The following is a 13,129-nucleotide window of genomic DNA, read 5'->3' as shown; positions in this document are numbered from 1 at the left end:
TACAGGCCAGTTAGCTTAACATCTGTCATAGGGAAAATGTTAGAAGCTATTATTAAAGATGTTATAGCAGGGCATAATTCAAGGAAAACAGGCAGAGTCAACATGGTTTTGTGAAAGGGAAATTATGCTTAAGCAATTTATTGGAGTACTTTGAGGGAGTTACATGTGCTGTGGATAAAGGGGAATTGGTGGATGTACTGTACTTAGATTTTCAGAAGGCATTTGATAAGGTGCCACATCAAAGGTTATTGCAGAAAATAAAAGCTCATGGTGTAGGGGGGTAACATATTGGCATGGATAGAAGATTGGCTAGCTAACAGGAAATGGAGAGTAGGCATAAATGGGTCATTTTCTGGTTGGCATGATGTAACGAGTGGTGTGCCACAGGGATCTGTGCTGGGGCCTCAACTTTTTACAATTTATATAAATGACTTAGATGAAGGGACCGAAGGTAAGGTTGCTAAATATGCTGTTGACACAAAGATAGGTAGGAAAGTAACTTGTTAAGAGGACATAAGGAGGCTACAAAGGGATATAGATAGGTTATGTGAGTGGGCAAAGACCTGGCAAATGGAGTATAATGTGGGAAAGTGTGAAATTGTCCACTTTGGCAGGAAGAATAAAAAAGAAACATATTATCTAAATGGTGAGAGATTGCAGAGCTCTGAGATGCAGAGGGATCTGGGTGTCCCAGTGCATGAATCGCAAAAGGTTAGTATGCAGATACAGCACGTAATTAGGAAAGCTAATAGAATGTTATCGTTTATCACGAGGGGAATTGAATACAAAAGTAGGGAGGTTATGCTTCAGCTATGCAGGGCGTTGGTGAGACCACATCTGGAGTACTGTGTACAATACTGGTCTCCTTATATAAGGAAGGATGTAAATGCGTTGGAGGCAGTTCAGAGGAGGTTCTCTAAACTAATATCTGGAATGGGTGGGCTGTCTTACGAGGAAAGATTGGACAGGCTAGGCTTGTATCTACTGGAATTTAGAAGAGTAAGAGGCAACATGATTGAAACATATAAGATCCTGAGGGGTCTTGACAGGGTGGATGTGGAAAGGATGTTTCCCCTTGTGGGAGAATCTCGAACTAGGGGTCACTATTTAAAAATAAGGGGTTGCCCATTTAAGAGAGAGATGAGGAGAAGTTTTTTCTCTCAGAGAATCATGAGTCTTTGGAATTCTCTTCCTCAAAAGGCAGTGGAAGCAGAGTCTTTGAATACCTTTAAGGCAGAGGTAGATAGATTCTTCATAAGGAAGGGGGTGAAGGTTATCGGGGGGAAGGCGGGGATGTGGAGTAATCAGTTCAGTCATGAACTTATTGAATGGCGGAGCAGGCTCGAGGGGTCAAGTGACCTACTCCTGCTCCTAACGCTTATGGTCAGTGGATGGGTTCAATAACCAGTCCATGGGGACAATGATCAGGGCATAGGGACAATGACCGGTCCGTGGGGACAATGACCAGTCCGTGGGGACAGCGATGATGTACCTGTAACATGGTGCTCTGCTGTGTTGTCAACTCCTGCAAGTGTGTTAGCTCAACGGTCAGCTGCGCTACCTTAGTGAAGGCCTCAACCGTACAAACCACTTCTTCCGGTAATCCCAGAGATTCCTTACATTCCTCCATCACGCCAACAAGATCCTTCATCTCCTCCAGATTCTCCAGGATTATCTAAAGTCAGGAAAGAGGTTTCTTTACAAATAGGGCACAATATTGCCTCTGGACATTGGAATTTTATTATGAAGGGACTGAATCACGTAATATAGAGGGGGCTGGGAGATTGAGAATATTGAGAGGCACAGCATGGGTAAAACACATGGTGACAAACACCTGGACAACAACACCCACCTTAAAGAGAACCAGCACAACACAGCCCCAGTAGCTGTAGGAGTGAAATCAAACTACAGAGGACAGCGATATATTAAACCCACCCAATACCCGAGCTGGGAAGAAATCAAAAGGAGAATGCTGGTACCTGTCTGTTCTCCAAATGCTCCAGAATGGGTAGGTCACAGAGGGTAACAGAGGACAGGATGGTGTTAATCTTCGAAAGTTTACTTTCAATGATTTTCACTTCAGACTCGATATCACCAATCTCCTGTAACAGAAAGAGAATTTCCAGAAAGGTTAGTGTGGAGGTGTGGTGGAAATTCTCAGGGTATGGTGAGGGGGGGGAGTGGGGTATCGAAGGGTCAACAGGGTACGGTGAGGGGCATCAGGATAAGGAGGGTAGAATGAGGTGAAGAGGAACAAGGTACTGTGGGGGGGTGCTCAGGGTATGGAAGGGAGGTTTTGGGGTACAGTGAGGTGCGTCAGGTTATGGTGGGGGGAGGGGGCTATGGAGGGGATGTGTCGGGGTACAAGAGCAATAGGAGTGTTGGGATACTGAGGGAGATGTTGGGGTACAGTGGAGGTATTGAGATACAGGGACAGTCAGAGTACAGGGGCAGTCGGGGTACAGGGGCAGTTGGGGTACAGTGGCGGTATTGAGGTACAGGGGCAGTCGGGGTACAGGGGCAGTCAGGGTACAGTGGTGGTATTGAGGTACAGGGGCAGTCGGGGTACAGTGGCAGTATTGAGGTACGGGGCAGTCGGGGTACAGGGGCAGTCGGGGTACAGTGGCGGTATTGAGGTACAGGGGCAGTCGGGGTACAGTGGCAGTATTGAGGTATGGGGCAGTCGGGGTACAGGGGCAGTCAGGGTACAGTGGCAGTATTGAGGTACAGGGGCAGTTGGGGTACAGGGGCAGTATTGAGGTACAGGGGTAGTCGGGGTACTGGGGCAGTCGGGGTACTGGTGCAGTCGGGGTACAGTGACAGTATTGAGGTACAGGGGTAGTCGGGGTACAGTGGTGGTATTGAGGTACGGGGCAGTCGGTGTACAGTGACAGTATTGAGGTACAGGAGCAGTCGGGGTACAGTGGCAGTATTGAGGTACAGGGGCAGTCGGGGTACAGGGGCAGTATTGAGATACGGGGCAGTCGGGGTACAGGGGCAGTCGGGGTACAGCGGCGGTATTGCGGTACAGGGGCAGTCGGGGTACAGGGGCAGTTGGGGTACAGTGGCGGTATTGAGGTACGGAGCAGTCGGGGTACAGGGGCAGTCGGGGTACAGTGGCGGTATTGAGGTACAGGGGCAGTCGGGGTACAGGGGCAGTCAGGGTACAGTGGCGATATTGAGGTACAGGGGCAGTCGGGGTACAGGGGCAGTCGGGGTACAGTGGCAGTATTGAGATACGGGGCAGTCGGGGTACAGGGGCAGTCGGGGTACAGCGGCGGTATTGAGGTACGGGGCAGTCGGGGTACAGTGGCAGTATTGAGGTACAGGGGCAGTCGGGGTACAGGGGCAGTATTGAGATACGTGGCAGTCGGGGTACAGGGGCAGTCGGGGTACAGCGGCGGTATTGAGGTACTGGGGCAGTCAGGGTACAGGGGCGATATTGAGGTACAGGGGCAGTCGGGGTACAGTGGCGATATTGAGGTACAGGGGCAGACGGGGTACAATGGTGGTATTGAGATACAGGGGCAGATGGGGTACAGGGGCAGTCGGGGTACAGGGGCAGACGGGGTACAATGGTGGTATTGAGATACAGGGGCAGTTGGGGTACAGGGGCAGACGGGGTACAATGGTGGTATTGAGATACAGGGGCAGTCGGGGTACAGGGGCAGTCAGGGTACAGAGGCAGTCAGGGTACAACGGTGGTATTGAGGTACGGGGCAGTCGAGTACAATGGAGATATTGAGGTATGGGGTAGTTGGGGTACAGGGGCAGTCGGGGTGCAATGTCGATATTGAGGACAGGGGCAGTCGGGGTACAATGTCGATATTGAGGTATGGGGTAGTTGGGGTACAGGGGCAGTCGGGGCGCAATGGCGATATTGAGGTATAGGGCCAGTCGGGGTACAATGGCAATATTGAGGTACGGGGCAGTCGGGGTACAATGGCGATATTGAGGTATGGGGTAGTTGGCGTACAGGGGCAGTCGGGGTGCAATGGCGATATTGAGGTATAGGGCCAGTCGGGGTACAATGGCAATATTGAGGTACGGGGCAGTCGGGGTACAATGGCGATATTGAGGTATGGGGTAGTTGGGGTACAGGGGCAGTCGGAGTACAATGTCGATATTGAGGTATGGGGTCGTTGGGGTACAGGGGCAGTCGGGGTGCAATGGCGATATTGAGGTGCGGGGTAGTTGGGGTACAGGGGCAGTCGGGGTGCAATGGCGATATTGAGGTACGGGGTAGTTGGGGTACAGGGGCAGTCGGGGTGCAATGGCGATATTGAGGTACGGGGCAGTCGGGGTACAATGGCGATATTGAGGTGTGGGGTAGTTGGGGTACAGGGGCAGTCGGGGTACAATGGCGATATTGAGGTACAGGGGCAGTCGGGGTACAATGACGATATTGAGGTATAGGGGCAGTCGGGGTACGATTTCGATATTGAGGTAATGGGGTAGTTGGGGTACAATTTCGATATTGAGGTATGGGGGTAGTCGGGGTACGATTTCGATATTGAGGTAATGGGGTAGTTGGGGTACAGGGGCAGTCGGGGTACAATGACGATATTGAGGTATGGGGCAGTCGGGGTACAATGGCGATATTGAGGTACAGGGGCAGTCGGGGTACGATTTCGATATTGAGGTAATGGGGTAGTTGGGGTACAATGGCGATATTGAGGTACAGGGGCAGTCGGGGTACAATTTCGATATTGAGGTACGGGGGCAGTCGGGGTACGATTTCAATATTGAGGTAATGGGGTAGTTGGGGTACAATGGCGATATTGAGGTACAGGGGCAGTCGGGGTACAATGACGATATTGAGGTACAGGGGCAGTCGGGGTACAATGGCGATATTGAGGTACAGGGGCAGTCGGGGTACAATGACGATATTGAGGTACGGGGGCAGTCGGGGTACGATTTCAATATTGAGGTAATGGGGTAGTTGGGGTACAATGGCGATATTGAGGTACAGGGGCAGTCGGGGTACAATGACGATATTGAGGTACAGGGGCAGTCGGGGTACAATGGCGATATTGAGGTGCGGGGCAGTCGGGGTACGGGGCAGTCGGGGTACAATGGCGATATTGAGGTACGGGGCAGTCGGGGTACAATGGCGATATTGAGGTGCGGGGCAGTCGGGGTACGGGGCAGTCGGGGTACAATGGCGATATTGAGGTGCGGGGCAGTCGGGGTACGGGGCAGTCGGGGTACAATGGCGATATTGAGGTACGGGGCAGTCGGGGTACAATGACGATATTGAGGTACGGGGCAGTCGGGGTACAATGACGATATTGAGGTACGGGGCAGTCGGGGTACAATGACGATATTGAGGTACAGGGCAGTCGGGGTACAATGACGATATTGAGGTACGGGGCAGTCGGGGTACGGGGCAGTCGGGGTACGGGGCAGTCGGGGTACAATGGCGATATTGAGGTACAGGGCAGTCGGGGTACAATGGCGATATTGAGGTACGGGGCAGTCGGAGTACGGGGCAGTCGGGGTACGGGGCAGCCGGGTTAAATGGCGGTATTGAGGTATAGGGGCAGTCGGGGTACAGGGGCAATGCCGTGCTCCTCATCTGGAGATGTGTTCAAGTTTCTGGAGGAGGGGTAGGTGCTCTGCAAGCGACTGTCTCACCGTCACAAAGTGCTCCATCTCTGCAAGCTTCTGGTCAATGGCCTGCTGCAGGGTGGTGCCACTCTCTCCCAGTTCACTGAGACGCTCCATCATCTCACCAGCCTCGTACATCACTGACAGCTCCTTCAGTCTGGACGCAATGTCTTGGAGACCATTTTGTTTCTGTCGACCACTCTCTGCCGTCAACTTTAATCAAGAAATGAAAAACACAAAAACCAAGAATTGATCTGAGGGAAACAGATTCACAAATCATTAAAAGCAGAGATGCAGGTTAACAAAGTCATATAACTGCAAACCAAGGACTGGGTTCAATTCTAGATGATAGGACTAAAAAGCAGGGAAGCTATCTTAAACTTGTATCAAAACTTGGTTAGAACACATTTGGAGTACTATGAACAGTTCTGGTCTCCATGATATGAAGAGGATAGTGAGGCACCAGGAAAGGTGCACAAAAAGAATCACAAGGACGATTCCAGAACGGAGGGGTAAAACCGATCAGGAAAGACGGTACAGATTGGAGTTCTTTTCTCTGGAAAAGAGAAGGCTGTGCAAGGTGCCACTGGATCTTTTACAATCACGTGACAGGCAGATATACCTCAGCTTAATGTTTCATCTAAAAGACGGCACCTCTGACAGTGCTGTACTCCCACAGTGTCCAAAAGTGAATTGGGTGTACGTCTGAAAAAGAACGATTTGCAGGACTATGGGGAAAGAGCAGGGGAGTGGGACTAATTGTATAGTTCTTTCAAAGGGCCGGTACAGACAAGGTGGGCTGAATGGCCCCTTTTTGCCTTTAAGATTCAATAATACTGAACTGAAGTCTGAGCCGAAATAATGTCTTAATGGGCTTGAACCCAGGAACGCCTGCCTCTCAGATCAGTTTGTGACAGACTGAGCCAGGCGAACACAATCCTTTCTGGAATGGAGATTGTGTTTATGCAGCTAACCTGAAAGGCAAGGAGCTGTTGGCCAAGTGACTTGGCGGAGGTGTAGTCAGTCTCACTGGAGAGTAGGGCTTCTGTGCTCTCAATCCAAGACGCTGCTGAGTCAGTTATCTGTTTGTACTCCTCCAGGCACTCAGGAATCTGCTCAAAAGTACACAAACATCTTCAACTGTCAGTTTTAGAAGTTATGGCTTATGAACACAGAGTGATGTAAGTGCTGAGGAATTAAATCCTTCCCACTGGAACTTTACTCTGTATCTAACCCCCATTTTTTTTTAAGGTGGCCTTTATACCCCAGGCCCCCTTTATATACATATTTACAGTTTTAAAATAACTTTATTAAAACCAGATAAATAAACAAAAAAAACTCAAATTAAAATGCCATTCTCGGCGTTGACGATGCACTCCAGTCCCTGCGGTGCCCACCGGTCGCGGAAGGCCTCAAGCGTACCGGCGGACACCGCATGCTCCTTCTCCAGGGACACCCGGGCGCGAACATAACCGCGGAAGAGGGGCAGGCAATCGGGGAGGACGGACCCCCCGACGGCCCGCAACCTGGACCTGTGAATTGCCACCTTGGCCAGGCCCAGGAGCAGACCGACGAGGAGATCCTCCTCCCGGCCCAAGCCCCTCCGCACCGGGTGCCCAAAGATCAGGAGCGTGGGACTGAAGTGCAGCCAGAATTTGAGGAGCAGCCCCTTCAGATACTCAAATAGGGGCTGCAACCTCGCACACTCCGTATATACGTGGAACACGGACTCATTCAGGCCGCAGAAAGTACAGCTGGCCTGGGAGTCCGTGAACCTACTTAAAAGCCTATTGCACGGGACTGCTCTGTGCAGCACCCTCCACCCCAGGTCCCCGATGTAAAGGGGGAAGACTCCCGCATAGAGAGACCTCCATCGGGGTTTCCCCTCGCCGCCAGATGGCAACGCGGACCGCCAGGGCGTGTCCGGCCGGCTGACGAGGGCGAGGAAGTGGAGAGTGTGCAGGAGCAGCCCGTACAGGAAACCCCTCCGCACCAATTGGAATGGTATGTTTGATGGGACAGTGTAAAGGGAGCTTTACTCTGTATCTAACCCCATGGAGGCACCCAGTGTCAGCATCAAACACTCCCAGCAAGGGTTAGATACAGGGTAAAGCTCCCTCTACACTGTCCCCATCAAACACTCCCAGGACAGGTACAGCACGGGGATTGGCTCCTCTGTGATTGGGAATACTGAGTGCTGAGTGCATCAACGAGGTGCAGTTGACAGTGCTGCAGTCAGTTGCTGGAGGTGCTGCTGGAGAAGGAGTGCTGAGGAGGGAACTGCAAAAACTTTTCAACAACTTTTGCTGCAGAGGAGGAAAGACTTTGAAAAAGGCTGTATTTCGAGGTGGGTGTCGAGCACCAAGCTTTCATTTCATTTGGACTGTTGTGGGAGGTGAAAGAGGCCAGAAGAACAAGGGGTGGGGGCTATACAATTCTGTAGGGAGCTGTGCAGTTGCATTAAAGTTGCAGGGAAGCTCCCTCCCCACCCCAATTGCCCAGCCTGAGTCAGCTGAAGCTGCCTGGCTAATAGAGACATCAGGATCGAACGAGAGCCTGGGCAGCTTTTGGCTGACCCAGGTGAAGACCCCTCCCACAACCAGAAGACCGGAAGACCAGAAGTGTTTACAGTGCTCTGAGTACCACCCTTTAAGGGGAAAAAAAAGCAAAGTCATCGCTTGCAGCCTGTCTTTCCCATTTCCTGTGTACCCTCAGCCTCTCCCCAAACCTCCTAGTTGGTTTCTATGTTTGTTTGTTTGCTTACCTGCAATTTGGGGGTGGGTTTGGCTCTTGAGCCATGGCAAGCCCTTCATCACCGGTGGCGGGGCCCTCTACTACCTATGCAGCTGCAGCTTCTGTGGCTGCCCACGTGGCCCCGTCACCCTTTAAATTATTGACATGCAGCCATGGGGTGAAGAGCTATCCCCACCCCAACATGTCTATTGAGGCCTGCGTTAAGGCAATGGCCGTGGTTGTCGGCCCCTCGGCCATTGTTGCGGCCTCAAAGATGTATGGGAAGGCTGTGTTCTTTTTGAAGACCGAGCGGGCGGTGTCCCTGGCCCTGAGTAAAGGGCTCACTGTGGGGGGGACCTTCCTGCCAGTGGACCCTCTGGGGGCCACTGCGCATCGGATAATGTTGTCCAACGTCCCACCCTTCATTCCCAGTGAGCTCCTCCTCCCCCACCTGCACCATCTGGGGGAGGTGAGGTCGGGGATCACCCCAGTCCGGCTTGGTCTTCGGGAGCACAGCCTCCAACATGTCTACTCCTTCCGCCGCCAGTTATTTATGCAGCTGGCGCGGGAGGAGGACACGGAGGGCCAATTTAATGTGGAGTTCCAGGGGACGGCCTACCGCGTCTTTTGGACCTCGGACGGGGCGCGGTGCCACGTCTGCAAGGGGGTGGGGCATGTTCGTAAGAACTGCCCCAACCTCCCGGCCGCCAGCTCCACCTCGGCGGCCCAGAGTGGTTCCACAGCACCTCCTCCCACTCCCCCCGCACATCCAACAGACACCGCTCAGTCGGTTCCGGAGGCTGTGGTTTTCACAGCCTCTGGCGGGGAGGGGAGCGTCCGTCCGAGCGGAAGGAAGACGCGGGGAAAAAAGAAACATCGTGAGGCGCGTCCCCTGGACACTTTGACTCAACCCGAGCCTGAGCTCAGCCCAAAGCCCATTCCCATGGAATCCACCTGTCCCAGGGCTGGGCTCAGGCCCAGGGTGACTAAAAAAGGAAAAAAGGGTGCGGAGGCGGAGGCCTCTGATGACATGGAGGTCTCTGAGTCTCCGCGCCCAAGTGCGAAAAAGAGGAGAAGGCACCCCTCCACAGAAATAACACAGGGCCCTGAGGTGCAGGGCCCATCTGTTGGAGGGGAGCTGCCTCCTGTTTCTGGTCCTCAGGTGCCCCCTACCGCCACCACCAAGGCTGCAAAGTCCGGGCAGGTGCTCCCTATTCCTCAGGATGGAGGGGAGGGGATGGCCCCGGTACGTGAGGCCCCTCCTGAAGGAGTAAGTGGGGCCCTGCTTGTGGTGGGGGAGCCTGGGGAAACCGCCCATTCCGCCACTGCTACTGGGTCGGGTGTCCTGAATGAAGGGGAGGGCGAGGCCCCAGAGGGCCGGGCCTCCCAGCCGGAGTCCACCACCAACCAGGAGACACCCGACCCAGTTATAACTGAGAATGCTGCCCCATCTGCTGGGCCTGTGGGTGCTGGCGGAGCGGGAGATGGCCTCCTCTCGCCGCCTCCAGTCTCGGCTCCGGCTGGTTTCCCGGAGTCCGGAACTTCTGTCTCCCCTGGCCCAGTCATTGGCCTGGGGATGGAGGTGGAGGGGGGTCCTGAACCGCTGGTGCCTACAGGCTCCAGTTTCACAATAGAACCCAGAGAGGACTCCTCCGCCATCGATCCTGGGGGTGGGATCGTGACGGAGGCGGGACCAGCTGGCGCGGCCGGGACGTCCGCCCCACAGTGTGTGGTGGATGTGTCGGCCGCTGGCGGTGACGACCCGGAGGAGGATGGGGATTCGGTGCGGGGCACGGAGGATGATCTTGATTCCATCGCCAGTGAGGTGGTGGAGTCCCTCGTGCCTCCCACCGAAACTCCTCTCATCCCCACGGCGGAACTCCGGGATTTCCTCGCGGCTTGCAGAGGTTGCCGCAATAAAGTTCAGCTGGCCCTCGACCGTTGGTCGAATCTGGCGCTGATCATCCAGTCCGTCCGTGCCGCCCTTAAGATAGCGGGCAAGCGCGCGGACGTGAAACTGGTTGAGAGGCGCCGTTTTAATGTGTTCCTCAATGGGTTGCTGGGGGAGTGGAGGGCCAGGTGCACTTCCACTCCCTCCTCACAGTGAGCTGTTGGTGACGGGTTTTACGTACCTTTGACATGAAGATAACCATAGCCAGCCTCAACATCAACGGCAGCAGAGGGGCTCACCGCAGATTTCACAATCTCTCAGTCCTTAGGGAAGGGAGATACGCGGTGAGCTTTCTGCAGGAAACCCACACCGTTCCGGGAGACGAAGCCACCTGGCTCCTGGAGTGGCAGGGTGGGGTCTACATGAGTCACCTCACCCCTATTTCTAGTGGGGTGGCTATCTTGTTGGCCCCGACTTTTCAGCCGGAGATCTTGGGGGTCAAGGAGCTAGTGCCGGGCCGCTTGCTCCACCTCGCCGTTCGCCTGGGTAGCGTGCCGCTCCACTTTGTGAACGTGTACGCGCCCAGGCCCGGCGCTTTGCAAGCGCGCTTCTTTGAAGAAGTGTCCGCTCTCTTGAGCTCCATCGATAGCGGCGAGTGCATCATCCTCGGGGGGGATTTTAACTGCACCCTCGAGGTGGGGGATCGCTCCGGTCCCCAGCGCGGCCAAGCGTCGGTGGAGAAGTTGAGGGGACTGATCAGCTCCCTTAACTTGGTGGACGTCTGGCGGAATCTCCATCCCGACTCCAGCGCCTTCACGTGGAGGTCTGGAGGAGGGGGGTCGCGAATCGACCGCCTCTACATTTCGCAGGCGTACGTCTCCCGTGTCTCGGCGGCCTCCATGCGGCTGGTGCCGTGCTCGGACCACCGCCTGGTGTGGGCGGAGTTCACTCCGCTCCGCACGCGGGCGGGGTCCGCGTACTGGCACTTTAACAACCGGCTGCTGGAGGACGTGCGATTTCGGGACTCGTTCTGTCGATTCTGGGCCGACTGGAGAAGGAAGCAGGGGGGCTTCCCCTCCTTGAGGCTATGGTGGGATGTGGGCAAGACTCACATCCGCGTCTTCTGTCAGGAGTACGCGAAGGGGTCGACCAAGAGGCGGGAAGCCGAGGTCGGGCGCCTTGAGAGGGAGGTGCTCGACTTGGAATCCCGCCTCGGTCATGCCGTCGCGGACCCGGCCCTGTGGCAGGCGTACAAAGAGAAGAAGGGCGCGCTGAGGAACCTGCAGCTCATAGGGTCCCGAGGCGCGTACGTGAGGTCGCGGATCCAGATCCTGGAAGATTTGGACCGCGCCTCACCCTTCTTCTACTCGCTGGAAAAATGGCGGGGGGTCCGTAAGCAGCTCGTCGAGCTGCTGGCCGACGACGGATCCTCCATCACGGATCCGGAGGGAATGGGCCTCCTGGTCCGGACGTATTACAGTGCGTTGTTCTCTCCGGATCCGTCCAGCGAGGATGCGCGCAGAGTTTTGTGGGAGGACCTGCCGCAGGTCAGCCCGGAGGGCGCCGAAGGATTGGAGGCTCCGCTCACGTTGGCGGAGCTGACTGGCGCCCTCCACCAGCTCTCGAGGGGCAAATCCCCAGGGCTGGATGGGTTGACCGTGGAGTTCCTCAGGGCGTTCTGGGACGTCCTGGGGGACGATTACGCGCGGGTCCTGGGGGAAAGCCTGGCGACCGGGGAGATGCCCCTCTCGTGGCGCAGGGCGGTCATCGTCCTGCTGCCGAAGAGGGGCGATCTCCGCCTGCTTAAAAACTGGCGTCCGGTCTCCCTCCTCAGCACGGATTATAAGATCTTTGCCCGGGCTATGTCTACCCGCCTGGGCTCCGTGCTGGCCCACATGATCCACCCCGGCCAGTCCTACACGGTCCCGGGCCGGTCCATCCAGGACAACATCCACCTGGTCCGGGACCTGATCCATCTTTCCCAGAGGACTGGTCAGTCGGTCGCCTTTCTCTCCCTCGATCAGGAGAAGGCGTTCGACAGGGTGGATCACGATTACCTTTTCGGGACTCTGCGCGCTTTCGGACTCGGGCCGCATTTCGTGGCCCGGGTCCGACTTTTATACGCCGCCGCAGAGTGTCTAGTCAAAGTTAACGGGTCCTTGACGGCGCCCCTTCGATTTGGGAGAGGAGTGCGTCAGGGGTGCCCCATGTCCGGCCAATTGTATACCATCTGCGTGGAGCCCTTCCTGTGCCTGCTTCGCAGGAGGTTGACGGGATTGGCTCTGCGCGAGCCGGCCATGCGGGTCGTCCTCTCGGCTTACGCCGACGACGTGCTCCTCGCAATCACAGATCCCGTTGACTTGCGGAGGATGCGCGACTGCCAGCAGACCTTTTCTGCCGCGTCCTCCGCGAGGATCAATTGGGAGAAATGTTCCGGACTCCTGGTTGGTCAGTGGCGGGTGGACTCCCTGCCGGAGGAGATGACACCTTTTGCGTGGAGCACCACGCACCTCCTCTATCTGGGAGTCCACCTTAGCCCCGCTGAGGAAGCCTGGCCGGCAAACTGGCAGGAGTTGGAGGCGAAAGTCACCGCTCGGCTGGGGCGCTGGACAGGACTGCTCCGAGTGCTTTCCTACAGGGGCCGAGCGTTGGTCATAAACCAACTGGTGGCCTCCATGCTGTGGTACCGGTTGGTCACTTTGGCCCCGCCCCCTGTATTTGCCACCAAGATCCAGAAGAAACTCGTCGATTTCTTCTGGGGCAAGAGGAAACACTGGGTCTCTGCCGCGGTCCTGAGTCTCCCGATCGAGGAGGGCGGTCAGTCGCTGGTGTGCGTCCGCACCCAGGCTGCGACTCTCCGCCTTCGGACCCTGCAGAGATACCTGTACGTCGAGC

General features: G+C 55.5%; 2 protein-coding genes across 2 annotated transcripts in view; both read right to left on the bottom strand.

Moving 5' to 3' along the window:
* LOC137373553 (nesprin-2-like) overlaps window positions 1-5,777 on the bottom strand; it is a 105,662-nt gene extending 99,885 nt beyond the window's left edge. The window contains exons 1-3 of the mRNA XM_068038483.1: window positions 5,638-5,777; window positions 1,980-2,102; window positions 1,493-1,675 (exon numbers count right to left, since the gene is read on the bottom strand). Of these exons, the coding sequence (XP_067894584.1) occupies window positions 1,493-1,675; window positions 1,980-2,102; window positions 5,638-5,748 (417 nt within the window). The 5' untranslated portion in view covers window positions 5,749-5,777. The remainder of the gene's footprint in view (window positions 1-1,492; window positions 1,676-1,979; window positions 2,103-5,637) is intronic.
* Window positions 5,778-6,476: 699 nt separating this feature from the next.
* Window positions 6,477-13,129, bottom strand: part of LOC137374040 (nesprin-2-like) — a 133,581-nt gene continuing 126,928 nt past the window's right edge. The window contains exon 31 of the mRNA XM_068039824.1: window positions 6,477-6,722. Within this exon, the coding sequence (XP_067895925.1) occupies window positions 6,477-6,722 (246 nt within the window). The remainder of the gene's footprint in view (window positions 6,723-13,129) is intronic.

Source organism: Heterodontus francisci, chromosome 9, assembly GCF_036365525.1.
Source record: "Heterodontus francisci isolate sHetFra1 chromosome 9, sHetFra1.hap1, whole genome shotgun sequence".
NCBI lineage: Eukaryota > Metazoa > Chordata > Chondrichthyes > Heterodontiformes > Heterodontidae > Heterodontus > Heterodontus francisci.
This window is presented reverse-complemented; position numbering and strand designations above follow the sequence as displayed.